General features: G+C 39.7%; 1 protein-coding gene across 5 annotated transcripts in view; it reads right to left on the reverse strand.

Moving 5' to 3' along the window:
* Positions 1 to 16,291, reverse strand: part of HYKK (hydroxylysine kinase) — a 33,434-nt gene that overhangs the window by 11,228 nt on the left and 5,915 nt on the right. For 2 of the 5 annotated variants that reach the window (XM_046655216.1, XM_046655217.1), the window contains exons 2-4: positions 13,397 to 13,525; positions 11,979 to 12,348; positions 10,757 to 10,896 (exon numbers count right to left, since the gene is read on the reverse strand). In XM_046655216.1, the coding sequence (XP_046511172.1) occupies positions 10,757 to 10,896; positions 11,979 to 12,348; positions 13,397 to 13,441 (555 nt within the window). In that variant the 5' untranslated portion in view covers positions 13,442 to 13,525. Of the gene's footprint in view, positions 1 to 10,756; positions 10,897 to 11,978; positions 12,349 to 13,396; positions 13,526 to 16,291 lie in introns of those variants that run through there. The other 3 variants (XM_046655220.1, XM_046655219.1, XM_046655218.1) reach the window with 3 other exon arrangements.

The raw sequence follows: 16,291 nt of genomic DNA on the forward strand, positions 1-16,291 counted from the left end.
CAGTACCTGGCTCATAGAAGGCACTGCTCAAGCGATGTCTGCTGAATAAATGAATGTTCCTAAAATAGAAAATTCTAGAACTAGAAGGGCCTTTAGACTTTGACCACTCCATCTAAAGTTCTAAATGGCTTTAACCATTGTTGCACAAATGGGGAAACTGAAGTTCAGAGAAGGATAATGAGTTCCACTGTGGGAATGAGGGGAGGACCCGGGTCTGCAGACTCACAGTCCAGACCTCTTTCACAGAGTGAGTGCTAGAAGGTGCTTTGGTAGTCACCCAGGGGAGTAGCTTTCAAGTGTTTTGACCATGACTCGCAGTAAGAAATATGTTTTATGTTACAACCCAGTATACAGGCAACACATACATAAAAAGTCTCAGTAAGAATACTGATACCATTACATGTAATGTATTCTAGTGTTTTGTACTTTATTCCATTTGTTTAAAAATGTTCCTCTAAAATGATTTTAACACACACGCTCATGACCTGGAGTTTGAAAACCTTCCCCTGATGCTGCTGTTATCACTAGCATGTCCTTGCTAAGTGATCATGTAGCCTCTGTCTAAATACTTCCTGCAGGTACTTTTTACCCTTCCCGAGGTGCTTTTTCCCCTTACTGAGATGGCTCTATGTTCTTCTTTCGCTGAGCTAAAATCTGCCTCTCCAATAGTGTCCATGCCACTGGTGCCAACTGTGACTTCTGGGGTCATCTGGAACAGGAGCCTTCTCCCATATGACTGTCCTCTAGACACTTGAAGACAGCACTCCTGCCCCGTCAGAGCCTTCTCTTCTGCGGAGTAAACCTTCTTAGTTCTTTCACTTACACCCCGCATGGCATGGTTTTGAATCTCCTGACCATCTGGTATGTTAAATGCTACTGTGGATCAGAAAAATACTCTTCATAGTACGCACTGAAAACATTGTTAGGAATTGTGACTTTTGGGGAGTGGGATTGGGACGAAGAATGGATATGATGATGAGAACAAATGTTCATTTTACATCTTTCAGTACTGCTGGAAATTTTTATCATGTGCATATATTACTTTTACTTTTAAAGAAAGTAAAATATAACACTCTTGTTGGGTTTCCAGCGGAGCAACTGTTCACTCAGGGAAGGCTGTGAGTCAGCTGCTAAAATGGTTGCATTGTTACCCCATGCATCCCGCAGGAGAACTTCTCAGCTCTAGATGGACTAGCGGGGAAAACACTTGGAATCTGGACTTGGATTCAGCCAGATCTGAGTTTCAACTGGCTCTACCACTTAATATCTCATATGTTAGTTTCCTTAATAGTAAACTCAGAGTATCAATACCAACCTCACAGTCATCTGTGGATAAGCTAAGACATGAACTAAGGACCTCAGACATACAGGTGCTCCATAAATGTTGAATATGAACACTGCAGCTGTTGCGCCTCGCTTCTCTGGCCTTTCTATTGTTTTGGCTCCTTGGCACACCAACCTGAATTTCTGATAGTTTAGTCACTACTCTTCATTAGTCTATCTCAGCCGACATTCTGTCAGCTTCCTCACTCTCTACATCACCCCAATTCCCATTTCCCAAGCACCTTGCTTTCTCTGGTACAAAGCTCTGACCATAGTCATACTCATAAGCTTGCCCTGTATTTTCTTCTTTCTTATACTTTAACAAACGTCCTGAGATTGACCTCCAGCCCATCTGTGGACGATGCACCAACCAAATTCTAGGACAGATTAGTTGACTCCGTCAATTGTGAACACCTCAGTTCTGGTCTCTGCCATCCCCAGGGCTCCTGTCTACTCTGGATCCCCCAGGCTGGCCCAGCTGCTGGAAGCTTCAATGGCCCGGCCACATCCCTTGTAGAGCAGGCACAGCTTCTGCCACATCTACAGGTTAAAATGCTGCACCAGTGCGGCATCTTGTGTAGACCCTATGATTCCTAGTGCTTACAGAGAAACTAAGAACTTCCCACCTGCAAAGGCATGGGCTGAGGTGAGGTGAGATGGGCAATGGGAATAAAGCATGATAAAATGCATTGCAATAACAAGTGAAGAATACTTTTCTTGGTTTCTTCTAGAACTCCCTTGGCCCCTGCATGACAACTTACAATAAGATGCATAGCAGAGCAGCAGGTGGTTAACTACACAGCAGAACTCACTGTCAGCAATGACGTGGTGCTATCTCCCTCTGAAAACTGTATTTGCCATTTCAAAATGCAGCAGTAAAAGTTGAAACTTCAATGGCAAGAAGCATATTAATGAAGCCCATAGGTAGCATAGGTTAGTGATAGTGATAGTGAAGGAAAGGTTAATGATAACTCTGTTATGTAACAGATACTCATTCAAACAGCTCACTCAGTAGATTTGAGTCTGAGGATGGTAGAGAGGCTTTACTGAGCATTCCAATCAGTTCAAAAATTTTTCTAAATAAAAGTGATATGTGAATAAAATTTCCTAAAAGTACATTTAATTAGGACAGGCTATTTTAATCCAAATTACATTAATATTCAGAAATTGATATTTTAATGGATGTCCATAAATGGATTTATTCCAGCTTACTGGAAAATTATTTCAACTGAAATGCTTAATACATTTTCCACCCAAAGCCTTGCACTGCTCAATAAATATCTGTTGAACAAATAGAGTGCAATATAAAATGGTAATTATTGTCAACACAGAAGAAAGTCTGTCGGTTGACAAACATTTGCTAGTGTTGGGATAGTGTGGTCTCAGATTCATGGAACGAATAGGTTAGGAGTGTCTTTTCTGGGTGATGAGATTACTGGTAACTTTTAGTTTTTCTTGTATTTTTATCTGATTTTCTTTAATGAGTCACTGAAAGGGGTTTTTAATCAGAAAAAAACTGTTATTTCTGTTTGAGGATAAAAGGATAAATATTTAGACTGTAGTATGAACTTCAGTTTCTGGCCAAGAGGGAGTAACAGGGATTGGGTTTATCCTCCTGGTTGAAATAGCTAAAACACTAGACAAAATATATGAAATGATGGTTTTCAAGTTTTTAGACATCAGGCAATGAAGGACAGTGATCCCTGAGAGATGGCAAACACATGAGGTGAGTTTGTCCCAGCTTATTGCCTTGAGAGAGGCCACAGTGCAGGGAGGGAAGACGTAGGGCGGGGAGTACTCTCTGAGCTGAGAAGGCAGAGTGTTCGGGAGACTAAAGCAGCTAGAACTTGCAGGATAGGTTACCAGAAAACAGAGAACTGCAGAGAGAGAGAAAACTCTAGAGATCTGCAGAATGCCCCCTTGAAAATTTGGCAGATCAGTGTATAATCAATGTATGAATATGAGGAAGCTACTCAAAGCTGGGGAAAGAACCACCTGAAAGGATTAGAGGGAACAATACCCAGATACACACAGGGCCAGGCATAGTGCCTGTTCCTACCAACCAGACTGGAAAACCTAATAGTTAGTTCACAGGACATTGGGTAGAGAACTCAGAAGGGTCTTGCATTAACTAAACCCAGCCCTGGTCCCCCCATCAAGTATTAAAAGCAAGATGCAAAAGCATCAAACTGCTTCCAAGTAACTGCATCCACTCAAGGAAGTTTCAAGCACAAGAAACGTGAAGAAAATTGTACCAAGACACACCATAATCAAATTGCTCAAAAGTAGAGATAAAATCTTAGCAGCTACCACACAGATACACACACACATGACACATTATGTTACATTTAGAGGAACAATCTGACAGGAGATTTCTGGTCAGAAACAATGCAAGAGAGGAGAGTGGAGCAATGTCTTTAAAGTAATAACAGGAAAAGACTGTCAATCTAGAAGTTTATGCCCAATGAAAATATCTTTCAGAAATGAAGGTGAAACAAAGACTTTTTCAGACATACAAAAGCTGAAAAAACTCATCACCAGCAGAACTACTACAAGAAATGTTAAAGAAAGTCCTTTAGGTAGAAGAAAATGATACCTGATGGTAATATGGGTCTACACAAAGGATGAAGAGCACCGGAAAAGGTAACTACATAGGCAAATGTATCATTTTTCTACTTAAATCTCTTTATAAGGTAATTGAAAGTTAAAAAAAATAATAACGATGTATAAGTAAAATTTATGACAACAATAGTATAAGGCAAGGAAGGAAGAAACAGAAGTATACTATGTATGGTTCATGTACTATACATGAAGTGATATAACTTAAGGTAGACTCATAAATTAAAGGTATATTCTATAAACCCTAAAGTAATCACTAAAATAACAAAACAAAGAGTTATAGCTAATAAGCTAACAAAGGAGATGAAATGAAATCATAAAAAATACTCAAACCAAAAGAAGGCAGGAAAAAAAGCAAGTTAGAGATGGGACAAATAGAAAACCAATATAAAGATGATAGACTTACACTTAACCATATCAATAATCACATTAAATATAAATGGCCTAAAAATCCCAACCAAAGGGCACAGATTGTCAGACTGGATTTAAAAAAAAGACCAAATATATGTTACCTACAAGAAACACACATCTAATGTAAAGACCGCAATATAAAGGAGCAAAGAATTTTTTTTTCACTCATTCCCAGGAGACTATAAATATCAAGTCTTTGGAGTAGAAAGAATAAAAAAATCTTCTAAGTCTTGTTGTTAAAGTGTTCCTCTCCCTGTCCCATCTCTCACTTAACTCCTCTGGCTCTAAGTCTTTTCTCTAAAGCACCAGCCAGATAGAAGAAAAAATGTGGAAAGAAGCAAGGAGTGGAAGCAGGCGGGCTGATCCCAGCAGCCACTAGGGGAGCACATTGTGAAATGAGTAGGGGCTGATCTACTTTCTTGTAGGGCAAGAAGCCTTTGCTTCCATAGATCTCACACCTTCTAGGCCCCATCCCTGGTATTTCCCCCCGTCTCATCTCTCCAGTCCTCTGTTCCCGGCTATAGAGGCTACCACATGATTGATACCAGGGGAGAACCCTGCCTACTTTAGAATGGTGTTGTGTCCAAGCAGACACAGGTTAGAATTCATATCTTGCTCAGCCCTTCCCTCTCCCACAGGCTTAACCTTAAATCAATTACCAAATATGGTTGGCTCTGTCTCCTAAATATATCTTGAACCTTTTCTTGGTTTAACCCCTCAATCAGGTTTTATCTGATTGCTGCATTAGTTTCCTAGATGCATTCCCCATCTCCGTTCTGGCTTTCTGCCAATCTATCCATTATATTAGCCCTCAGAGTGCTATAAATTAAAGATCTTTGCCTGTTTAAAAACCCTCCAAGATGCCCTACTGGCTTTAAGACAAAGTGCAAACTCCTTAATATCATTTTTGGTAATGTATTTTGTAATCTGATTCCACCTTACATTTCCAACTTTATCCCCTGTCTCTCTGAGGTTTAACCCCTATACTCCAGCCACAGTGAATTATTCAGAGGTTCTGGAACATGGTAGTTGTACCTCCAGGATTTTTCACATGCTCTTTCCTTTAGCTAGAATGCCCTTCCTTCTTTTCTCTGCCTAACTGATGGATTCCTAATTTTTAGCAGTCAGCTCAGAAGTTTTTATTTTTTATGAAGCCCTCCTTGAATACCTACCACGTGTTTGACACTGCTAGATACCAAGGATGAATAATTAAGACATAGACCAATTTCTTAGGAAGTTCACTGCTTCTTATGTATCATATGTAACAGGAAGCACAAACAGCAAACAATTACAACACCGCATGCAGTAGGCTGTTACCCTGATGGCCTCCTATGAACCATGCCTTCTAGTATGCATGCCTTTGTGTGGCTTTTCCCATTTGGCTTTGGGATTAAACATGTTACTTGCTTTGGCCAATGGGACATTAGCTAGCATGCTTCAAGCAGAGGCTTGATAAACATGTGTACACTGGGGCTTGTCCTCTTGGAAATCTTTCTCGGAAGCCAGCAGCCATGTTGTAAGGATTTCAGGCCACTCTGGCGGACACCACATGAAGAAAAAGAGGCCACATGGAGAGGAACTGAAGCACCACAGTTGGCTCCCAGCTGAACGTAGCTGCATGAGTGACCCCAATCAACACCAAGTAGAGCAGAAGAGCCACTCAGTCACCCCATAGAATCATGAGAAATAAATCATTATTGTTTTAAGCCAATAAGTTTTGGGATGATTTGTTACACAGCAATAGATAACTGGAACATAGTACAATAAGTACAGTGACAGAAGGATGTACAAGTTCAGAAGTAGCAAAGAGAATAAAGTAATCATCTTTGTGCAGCATGGGAAGATTTCACAGAGGAGGTGATGCTTGAGCTGTGTGTTGAAGGATAAGCAGGAGTTCTGCAGAGCAGGGAAAAGGTGTTACTGGTTGAGAAAATGGCATATGCAAAGGCACAGATGCATGAAACAGACGGGCACATTCAGGTAACTACAAGAAGTTCTATATTGGAAGTGAGAAAAGCATGAAAGGGGAGACATTGACAATGAGACTTGGGGGCAGAGGCAGGGACGAGGCCATGCAGGGCCGTGTGTGAAAGAAATGCTGAGGACCTTGGCCTTTATTTTGAAGGCAGTGAGAAGCCATTGAAAAGTTTTAACTATGGAACTGACATGGTCAGATTTGTAATTTAAAAAGTAACTCTGGACCGGTATAAAGAATGAACTGGAGGAGGAAAAAAACTAGATGTAGGGAGGCTACTGTGGTAAGCTAGGATAGCTGAGGTAGGAACGGAGAAAAGGAGATGGAGTACAGAGACATTTGAGATGTAGAATGGACAGAATTTTGTGAGTGATTGGAAGTGTTTTACTCATACAAACTGTAATTACTTTTTTTAAAAAAGATTTTATTTTTCCTTTTTCTCCCCAAAGCCATCCAGTACATAGTTGTGTATTTTTAGTTGTGGGTCCTCCTAGTTGTGGCATGTGGGATGCTGCCTCAGCATGGTTTGATGAGCAGTGCCATGTCCATGCGCAGGATTTGAACCGGCGAAACCCCTGGCTGCTGAAGCAGAGGGCACGAACTTAACCACTCGGCCACAGGGCCAGCCCCTGTAATTAGCTCTTAAAGTGTTTATCTGTCCCCCTGGAACATACTCCTCCAGGACAGGGAAATCTTCCCCTTCCCCTAGTTCCTGGCATATAAGAGGTACTCATTTATTAAACATTTGTTGAGTAAATTAAGATGTTTTGTGGATGGGTCTGGAAAAATATTTGTCATACATAATATTATTCTATAGGACAAAAAGATCCTCAACATGTCATTTTATTTTTTGAGTAAAGCCACTATGAACTTTCTTATAAAGTCTTTTTTTTTTAATTTAAACTAAGAAAACAAAACAAAACAGTTCACCCATTTCTCCTACTTCCCCAACCCCCATTTCTAGCAACTACCACTCTGTTCTCTATATCTATTATGTTGATTTTTTTTTCAGATTCCACATGTAAGTGAGATCATATGGTATTGTCTTTCTCTTTCTGACTTATTTCACTTAGCATAATCCCCTCAAGGTCCAACCATGTTGTTACAAATGGGAAGATTTCATTCTTTTTGAAAGTAGACCATTATCTTACACCATATACAAAAATTAACTCAAAATGGATTAAAGACTTGAATGTAAGACCTGAAACTATAAAACTTCTAGAAGAAAACATAGGTGATACACTCTTTGACATTGCCCTTAGCAGCATATTTTCAAGTACAAGGTCTGACCAGGCAAGGAAAACAATAGAAAAAATAAACAAATGGGACTATATCAAACTAAAAAGCTTCTGCACAGCAAAGGAAACCATCAACAAAATGAAAAGACAACCTAACAATTGGGAGAAGATATTTGCAAACCATATATCTGATAAGGGAGTGTGATGCTTCCAGCTTTGTTCCTCTTTCTCAAGATTGCTTTGGCTATTCGGGGTTTTTTGTGGTTCCACACAAATTTTAGGATTAGTTGTTCTATTTTTTTGAAAAATGCCATTGGAATTTTGATATGAATTGAATTGAATCTGGAGATTGCTTTGGGTAGTATGGACATTTTAACAATATTGATTCTTCCAATCCATGAGCATGGAATATCTTTCCATTTATTTGTATCTTCTTCAATTTCTTTCATTAATTGTCTTGTCATTCTTGATATACAGGTCTTTCACCTCCTTGGTTAAATTTATTCTGGGTATTTTATTCTTTTTTCATGCAGCAGTAAATGGTATTGTTTTCTTTATTTCTCTTTCTGATAGTTTGTTATTAGTGTATAGAAATGCAACAGATTTCTGCATGTTGATTTTGTATCCTGGAACTTACTGAATTTGTTTATTAGTTCTAACAGTTCTTTTGTTTGTTTGTTTGTTTTTAAGGAAGATTAGCCCTGAGCTAAGATCTGCTGCCAATCCTCCTCTTTTTGCTGAGGAAGGCTGGCCCTGAGCTCACATCTGTGCCCATCTTCCTCTACTTTATATGTGGGGCGCCTACCGCAGCATGGCTTGCCAAGCGGTGCGATGTCCGCACCCGGGATCCAAACCGGAGAACCCTGGGCCGCCGAATCAGAACGTGTGCACTTAACCACTGCGCCACCAGGCCGGCCCCAGTTCTAACAGTTTTTTGATGGAGTCTTTAGGGGTTTCCATGTATAGTATCATGTCATCTGCAAATAGTGACAGTCCTACTTCTTCCTTTCCAATTTGGATGCCTTTTATTTCTTTTTCTTGCATAATTGTTCTGGCTAGTACTTCCAATACTGTGTTGAATGAAAGCGGTGAGAGTGGGCATCCTTGTCTTGTTCCTGATCTTAGAGGAAAGGCTTTTCAGCTTTTCACCATTGAGTATGATGTTGGCTGTGAGCTTGTCATATATGGCCTTTATTATGTTGAAGTACGTTCCCTTTATACCTTCATAAGTATATGTTGACTTTTGTCAAGTGCTTTTTCTGCATCTATTGAGATGATCATATGATTTTTATTCCTCATTTTGTTAATGTGGTGTATCACATTGACTGATTTGCCAATGGTGAGCCATCTTTGCACCTGGAATAAATCCCACTTGATCGTGGTGTATGATCCTTTCAATGTATTGTTGAATTCAGTTTGCTAATATTTTGTTGAGGATTTCTGCATCTATGTTCATCAGGGATATTGGTCTGTCATTTTCTTTTCTTGTGGTGTCCTTGTCTAGTTTTGGTATCAGGGTAATTCTGGCCTCATAAACTGAGCTTGGAAGAGTTCTCTCCTCTTCTATTTTTTGGAAGAGTTAGAGAAAGATTGGTATTAATTTTTCTTTGGATGTTTGGTAGAGTTCACTGGTGAAGCTATCTAGTCCTTGACTTTTATTTGTTGGGAGGTTTTTGATTACTGATTCAATCTCCTTATTAGTAATTGGTCTGTTCAGACTTTCTATCTCCTCATGATCCAGTCTTGGTAGGTTATATATTTCTAGGAATTTATCCATTTCTTCTAGGTTGTCCAATTTGTTGGAGCATAACTGTTCATAGTAGTCTCTTATGATCCTTTTTATTTCTGTGGTATCATTTGTAATGTCTGTTCTTTCATTTCTAATTTTATTTATTGGAGTTCTGTCTTTTTTTCTTGGTAAGTCTAGCTAAAGGTTTGTCAATTTTGTTTATCTTTTCAAAGAACCAGCTCTTAGTTTCACTGATCTTCTCTACTGTCTTTTTAGTTTCTATTTCATTTATTTCTGTTCTATTCTTTATTTCTTTCCTTCTGCGAACTTTGGGCTTCTTTTGTTCTTCTTTTTCTAGTTCCTTAAGGTGTAGAGTGAGGTTGTTTATTTGAGACTTTTCTCTTTTTTTGAGGTAGCCATTTATCCATATGAACTTCTCTCTTAGAACTGCTTTTGCTGCATCCCACAAGTTTTTTTCTTTTTTCTTTTTTTTTTTTTTGAGGAAGATTAGCCCTGAGCTAACATCTGCCACCAATCCTCCTCTTTTTTGCTGAGGAAGACTGGTGAGCTATCATCTGTGCCCATCTTTCCTTTACTTTATATGTAGGATGCCTGCCACAGCATGGCTTGACAAGCAGTGTGTAGGTCCACACCCGGGATCTGAACCAGCGAACCCCAGGCTGCCAAAGCAGAATGTGTGAACTTAATCGCTGTGTCACCGGGCCGGCCCCAAGTTTTTTTTTTTAAAGATTGGTACCTGAGCTAACATCTGTTGCTGATCTTTTTTTTTTTTCTTTTCCCCAAAGCCCCAGTACATAGTTGTATATTCCAGTTGTGGGTCCTTCTAGTTCTGCTATGTGGGACACCACCTCAGCATGGTTTGATGACTGGTGCTAGGTCCGCCCCCAGGAACCAAACTGGCAAAACCCTGGTCTGCTGAAGCGCAGCAAGTAAACTTAACCCATGCAGCTGGCCCCCTGCATTCCACAAATTTCTGTACATTATATTTCCAGTTTTCTTTGTTTCAAGATATTTTTTATTTCTCTTTTAATTTCTTCTTTGACCCATTGGTTGTTCACAAGTGAACACAAGTCATTTTAATCTATTTGCAACTTAGCTATTGTTTCATATACAGCTCTGGCTGATTACACCTTATTTGGATGAACACTTCAAGTTTTAACTTGTGAATACAGACTGTTTTCAGTGAGCAGCATGAAGAATATCATGAGTTTCTAAAAATGTAGGTGATCTTGTCAATATACCAGTAAAGGACAGACCTGGGCAGAAGGAAGCCTTTTGTCATAAAAATTCATGCATCTAGGACTCTGTTTCCTTCATAATACACTTCAGGAAGCACCATACATAAAAAGAGAGTCTGACCCTGGGTTTATTTAAAAAATAAAATAAATCAAAACCAAACAAATAAAAAACTCATAACCAAAATAAAGCCCCAAATCTTACCTCTAGTGTCTTATCCAATTTGGCAGCTAGCCTTCCAATTTCATACAATAGCTGGGGGCTGATGGGAATCTCAGCTATGGGTCTTCCTGGGAGGTAAGTCAGCAGCCTCACCAAGTAGTTTTTGATTTCAGAGCCACTATCTAGATGGATGGAATGATAGATCTTGTCAACTATTCTTGAAAAAGATAATTAGAGGCCATTCTGCCTTTGCAATTATTATTGCAAAGAATAAGAAAAATTACAGAACAAGAGAAAAAAATGTGCTAACCTAAAACAAGTCAGCAGGATTCTCTGATGCAGGGCTGAGTGGACTGAGCAAAGCAGGTAGAACAGACAAATCTTAGAACATTGGAACTGGCCATTTATATACCAACAAAATTATAAACCCAACTCTGCAAGCCTCAGCTCTAAACATAAATTACCCACTCTGGTAAATGAATGCCTAAAACACTTTTTTATAAGTTTACAATTGATGAAAGTGTGATGTAAAGAAATGAGTGTTTCAGAATCACAGGCTTCTTCAGGGACAAACTGGGGAACAGCCAGTTTGCAACACAGGAAAAGAACTACTTCTCAGGGACTGTAATGGGCCTCAGTTGTTTGGAGCAATGCAAATTAAGGAAGAATGGGTGACCAGTTAAGACAGAAAAAGAATCAAGGTTTCAAACCTTTAAAAAACCCCAAGGAATTGATTTAAGGCTGCTGTTTAGAGAATCCTATTAGGTATATCTCAGCATATCAGCATTTAGAGGTGCAAGGGACCAAGTCTCACAGATGAGGACTCAAACGCTTAGGGACGTAAGTGGTGTGCCCAAGGTCACATATACAAGAATGACAGAGCTGGGATCTAAAATTCCTGATTTCTAGTTCTGTGTTCTTTCTACTATATCACAGCACCAAAATATACAGCTGATCTAACAACAAAAAACATTAATTTTTCTGCTTAAAAAAAAGTTCTCCTAATTTCCACCTGTCCCCTTAGTTACTCCTCCATCAGGCCCTTTCTAAGCAGAAGCGTTACACAAGATCCCAGCTCTAAGCACTTCTGAATCAGAGCCCCAGTCTCCACTCTGGTGATGCTGTGGCTTCTCCTAGCAGCTGAAAAAATAACCACATCTACACTTGGAACTATGGACATGTTCTTGATATTTCTACGTGTAGCCAAAATGCAGTAATTAATGTACATGGACAGGCGATGACTGGTGAGTTGATGGTCTCTTACCTACAGACATGAGAGAGGTTATGTTGTCTCCTTTAGTACGACACACAGAGGCTGTCGGAAATCCAGCTGCTCTCAGAAACATGATGATGTGACTCTGCACTTCAATCAGGTCTGGAGTTTTGCTAGACTTAGTATTGCTTATTTTGAGGACATATTCAGTTGGGCCATCTGTAGTGTCTTTGGTTCTTGAAATGCATACATGAAAGTTTTGGTCATCATAGCTAGGAAGTGGCTGGATCTTGAAAACTTTTAACCCAAATACTGATTCCACTAATGCCGAGGCTTGTACCTCACTGAAAGTGGGTTTGGCAAGAGCCTGTGATTGCTGATCATCTCCACTTGACATTATGTCTAGGGGAAACAAACAAATCTGAAAGGGGACATATAATGAATATATTTATTTAAACGTTTTTTCTTAAGACAGGCCAGTAATGTTTCTCAGCATTGATTCTGTATTTCTTTTGAATAATTTTCACTCATAAAGTTAAAAAAAACCAAATCAGTAAATGAGATAAAGAAGTAGATGTTTTGACAGGTCAATAAAAACCCTTATACTATAAATTATTGCTAAACTTTCCTCACAAACTGAAGGTATGTTTCCAGGGACAGAATACAGACCAGGAAAGCACCTCGGTATCATCTAGCCTGATTCCTCCCCTCGCCCCCAGCCATCAACTTTATTTACAGGGGAAATTTAGGTCCTGAGAGGTTAAGTGCCTTACACAAACCACATACCAAGTTACAGTAAGAACTCAGTTCTCTAGACTATGTTTATGTCCTTTTGACTACATTACCATCAGTACAGTGATCTTACTTTTCTATCCATAAGTTTTATTAAATTATAAGGATCATCATCTAGCTCATCATGTGTGCTTCAAATATAAAAGTGTGGACTGATGTGCAAAGCACATCATCCTATGAGGCACTATGGGAAATATGAAGATGAGCTTAGAGGGCTCTGTTACATCTGAGAAGTCAAATCAATCACAGGTATTCTAAACAATAAAAAACCTGAAAAGCTTTTCAAAACAAGAAGTTATAAGGCAGTAGGTAATAAACTGATAGAATGCCAAAGAAAACCCTGAATTAAGTATAAACTTGAAATGACTGAATTAACACTGAAGTGACTGAGGTTACCTTAAATTGTAAAGAATAGGTCTTCTATTGCTAAAAGGAATAGGGGCTTGAAATAAAAATTAAGGTCAGTTACAAAATATAAAGTTACATCTGCATTTATGACATGAAATTAATATCTATTGAAACTATGATAGAAATTCAGAGAGGAGAGAGATTACTAAGCATAAGGAAAGGTATTATTGAGAAGAGGGATTTGAATCGAGTTGTTGAGTATGACTTGGATAGACAGGGTGGGGAGACTGTTTCTTCCCCTTGGTAACGCCACCCTCTGCTACACATACCTGGTATATTTCCAGAGCACCTGGCAATGTAAGGCTTCTGAACATCCTTCAGGAACCAAATATTTAAGGTCTTTGCAATCTCAGCTCCCTCTTTTCCCAAAATAGTTTTATTCCAATTCTTCCTTCATACTAAATTGTAGATAATTAATAACATCTTGGGGTGGGTTGTATTTTAGGGGACAGTTTTGATTGCTGTTCAAGGGATGGAGTGTCATATAAAAAGAGTCTCATAAATACTTAGCTCTGTTGATAGAAATCAGAACAGCTGTTGCTTCTGGCAGGGAGGGGGCATGAGGGAACTTTCTCAGAGGAAAATGTCCTATATTTTGACTAGGCTTTCATTACAAGGGTGTATAAATTTGTCAAAACTTGACTTAAAACTTAAGTAAGCATAAGATCTGCGAATCTTGCTGAATGTAAACTTTACCTAAAAAAAAAGTTAGCCCTTGCAAGAAATTGGCTAGGACAAGGAGGTGGAGGTGGGGTTTTAGGACTTTCTCAGAGCTTCCAAATCAGACCATATGCCTGTTAATGTCTAATCACTTCACATCTATGACAGCCAAAGTCCAACTTATTCCAGTGAGGGAAAGGAGATAAAATTCAGGGAGGTAAGCAAGAGCTCGCCTATACAACTCCTTCCCTGCCTCAGTCCCAAGACTGTAGACTGCTGACTGAAGTGCTGATAAGAGTATAACCCTCAGATGCTGCTCCCCTCCCCCTCCTCGCCTTCCCTGATTCTCCTACCCAAAGTAATTTTTCCCACCTCTAAGCCAGCAGAGCCCCTTGTGTCATGGCTCGGTTTCCACCACCTGTTACAGTTCTTGCATAATTGACAATCACTTCTCATGTTCATTTTCTGATCAGAGCATTTGTTTTCAGAAGCAAATTGTCATTCAGATTTTGTTCACTAAAGAGATTGTTAAAAAGCCTGAATGAGGTTTCAAAACAATCTTTGCACCTGAAACTTCTGGGAACCAATATATATCCTGTCACACTGTATTTGGGCTTAAGACTTTACATGGAATTTTAACATTCCTTCTGGAGATTTGTAAACTGGTGTAAGGCCAGTATTCAGACTGTAATATGAACTGAAGCTTTAAGTACAAGATGAAATCCTGGAGTTGTTTTTCAACTTCTAAAGCATTAAGAATGTCAGAATAATCCTGAATTTAATATTAATTGTAAGTTCTAAAGTTGGAAGGAACTGTAGAGGCAATTGGTAAAAGCCAATCTCCCTTCCGGTCTAAAAAATGTTCCTATAACATCCTTGAGTGGAGCTTATTAAGACTCTGCTTAAAGAGCCCTGTTTTTCAAAGCAGTTGAAAGCACTGTTGACAGCTGCAGCCATCAAAGACTGCCTGGAATAATAAAAAGTTGTGCTGGTTAAGTGTATTTCACCACAATAAAAAAAAAATTGGAGAAAAAACAGTTGCCGTGCTGGGAGAAAAAAAGACATATTTTAGGTACAACTCTGCTACCTAGCCTCTGAAACTGTGGACTCATTACATCTCCCTTTTAGAGGGAGCTGGACTAGATCACTTCTGAAAGTCCCTTCTAAATCTAACATTCTATACTTCTAAAGGTCTTTCTTTTTGAGCTTAAATTTGCCTTTTTTCTTTGTATACGGGAATTCTAGAGTGATGTCAGCAACATGGTGACGTGAGCTCACCTGGGAGTCTCTCCCCTCCAAACTACAACCAAAAAGAGCAACTGCTTTCCAACCAAAAAAAAAAAGGCCTAATAACAGAAATCATCAGAGACCCACAGCAGCCAAACGACGGAAGGTGGAGAGGCTGAAGCTGGCATTGGAGGAGCTGGAATGGGTAGGAGAGAATTTTGCTCCCTCCCCTAGAGACTGGGATCACTGCCACTGGTGAGGGAAGGAGCGGGGGAGGGGCCGTGCATCAGGGGATCGTACAGGACTCCCACCTCCCGAGCAGCAGAAACCCTCTAACAGGGGAAAGCTTTCCCATGGGGGAGCCCCAGCAAGCCAGGGCCCCGGAGACCAGAAAGTGAGAGCTGATCCCATACGGGTCTCGTGAGAAAGTGCCCCTCCTCCCCCAACCCATGCTGGGCGCTGCCATCTTGGCTGAAGGTGCAGGGCTCAGAGAACAAGCCTCTCGACCCACATCTAGTGGCCACAGGCTGTAATTGCAGCCGAATAACAGCAGCATGCGCAAAAACCACTCCTCTACCATCCAGCAATTTATAAAAGCTCCAGTCCAAAAGGAAAACAATAAAAATACAGAAGTAGGTCCTGAGGGCTTGGAAATGGGTAAACTAAGTGAAGAGGAGTTCAAAATGGCTATCCTCAAAATATTCAATGAGGTAAAGGGAAATATAGAGAAACAAGTGAACGAGTTCTGGAGTTACTTCACAAAAGAGACTGAAATTATAAAGAAGAATCAGTTAGAAATACTAGAGATGAAAAATACAATGGATCAGATAAAACAGAATACGGATTCCCTGAATGCCCGTGTAGACACCATAGATGAGAAAATTAGCATAATCCAAGATAGACAGGCTGAATGGCTCCAGAGGAAGAAGGAGAACTAAGAATTAAAAAAACTGAAGAAAATCTCAGAGAAATAGCTGACTCAATGAGAAAATGCAACTTAAGAATCATCAGAATTCCTGAGGGTGTGGAAAAGGAAAATGGAGCAGAAAGTGTGCTCAACTAAATAATAGAAGAGAACTTCCCAAATCTAGGGATTGAGAAAGAAATGTGTGTGGAGAAAGCTTTCAGATCTCCTAGATTTCTCAGTGCAAAAAGACCTACGACAAAGCATATAGTAGTAAAAATAGCAAAAATGAATGACAAAGAAAGAATACTCAGCGCAGCAAGGCAGAAGAAAATAACCTACAAAGGAACCCCCATCAGACTTTCAGCGGATT

Source organism: Equus quagga, chromosome 2 (assembly GCF_021613505.1).
Source record: "Equus quagga isolate Etosha38 chromosome 2, UCLA_HA_Equagga_1.0, whole genome shotgun sequence".
NCBI lineage: Eukaryota > Metazoa > Chordata > Mammalia > Perissodactyla > Equidae > Equus > Equus quagga.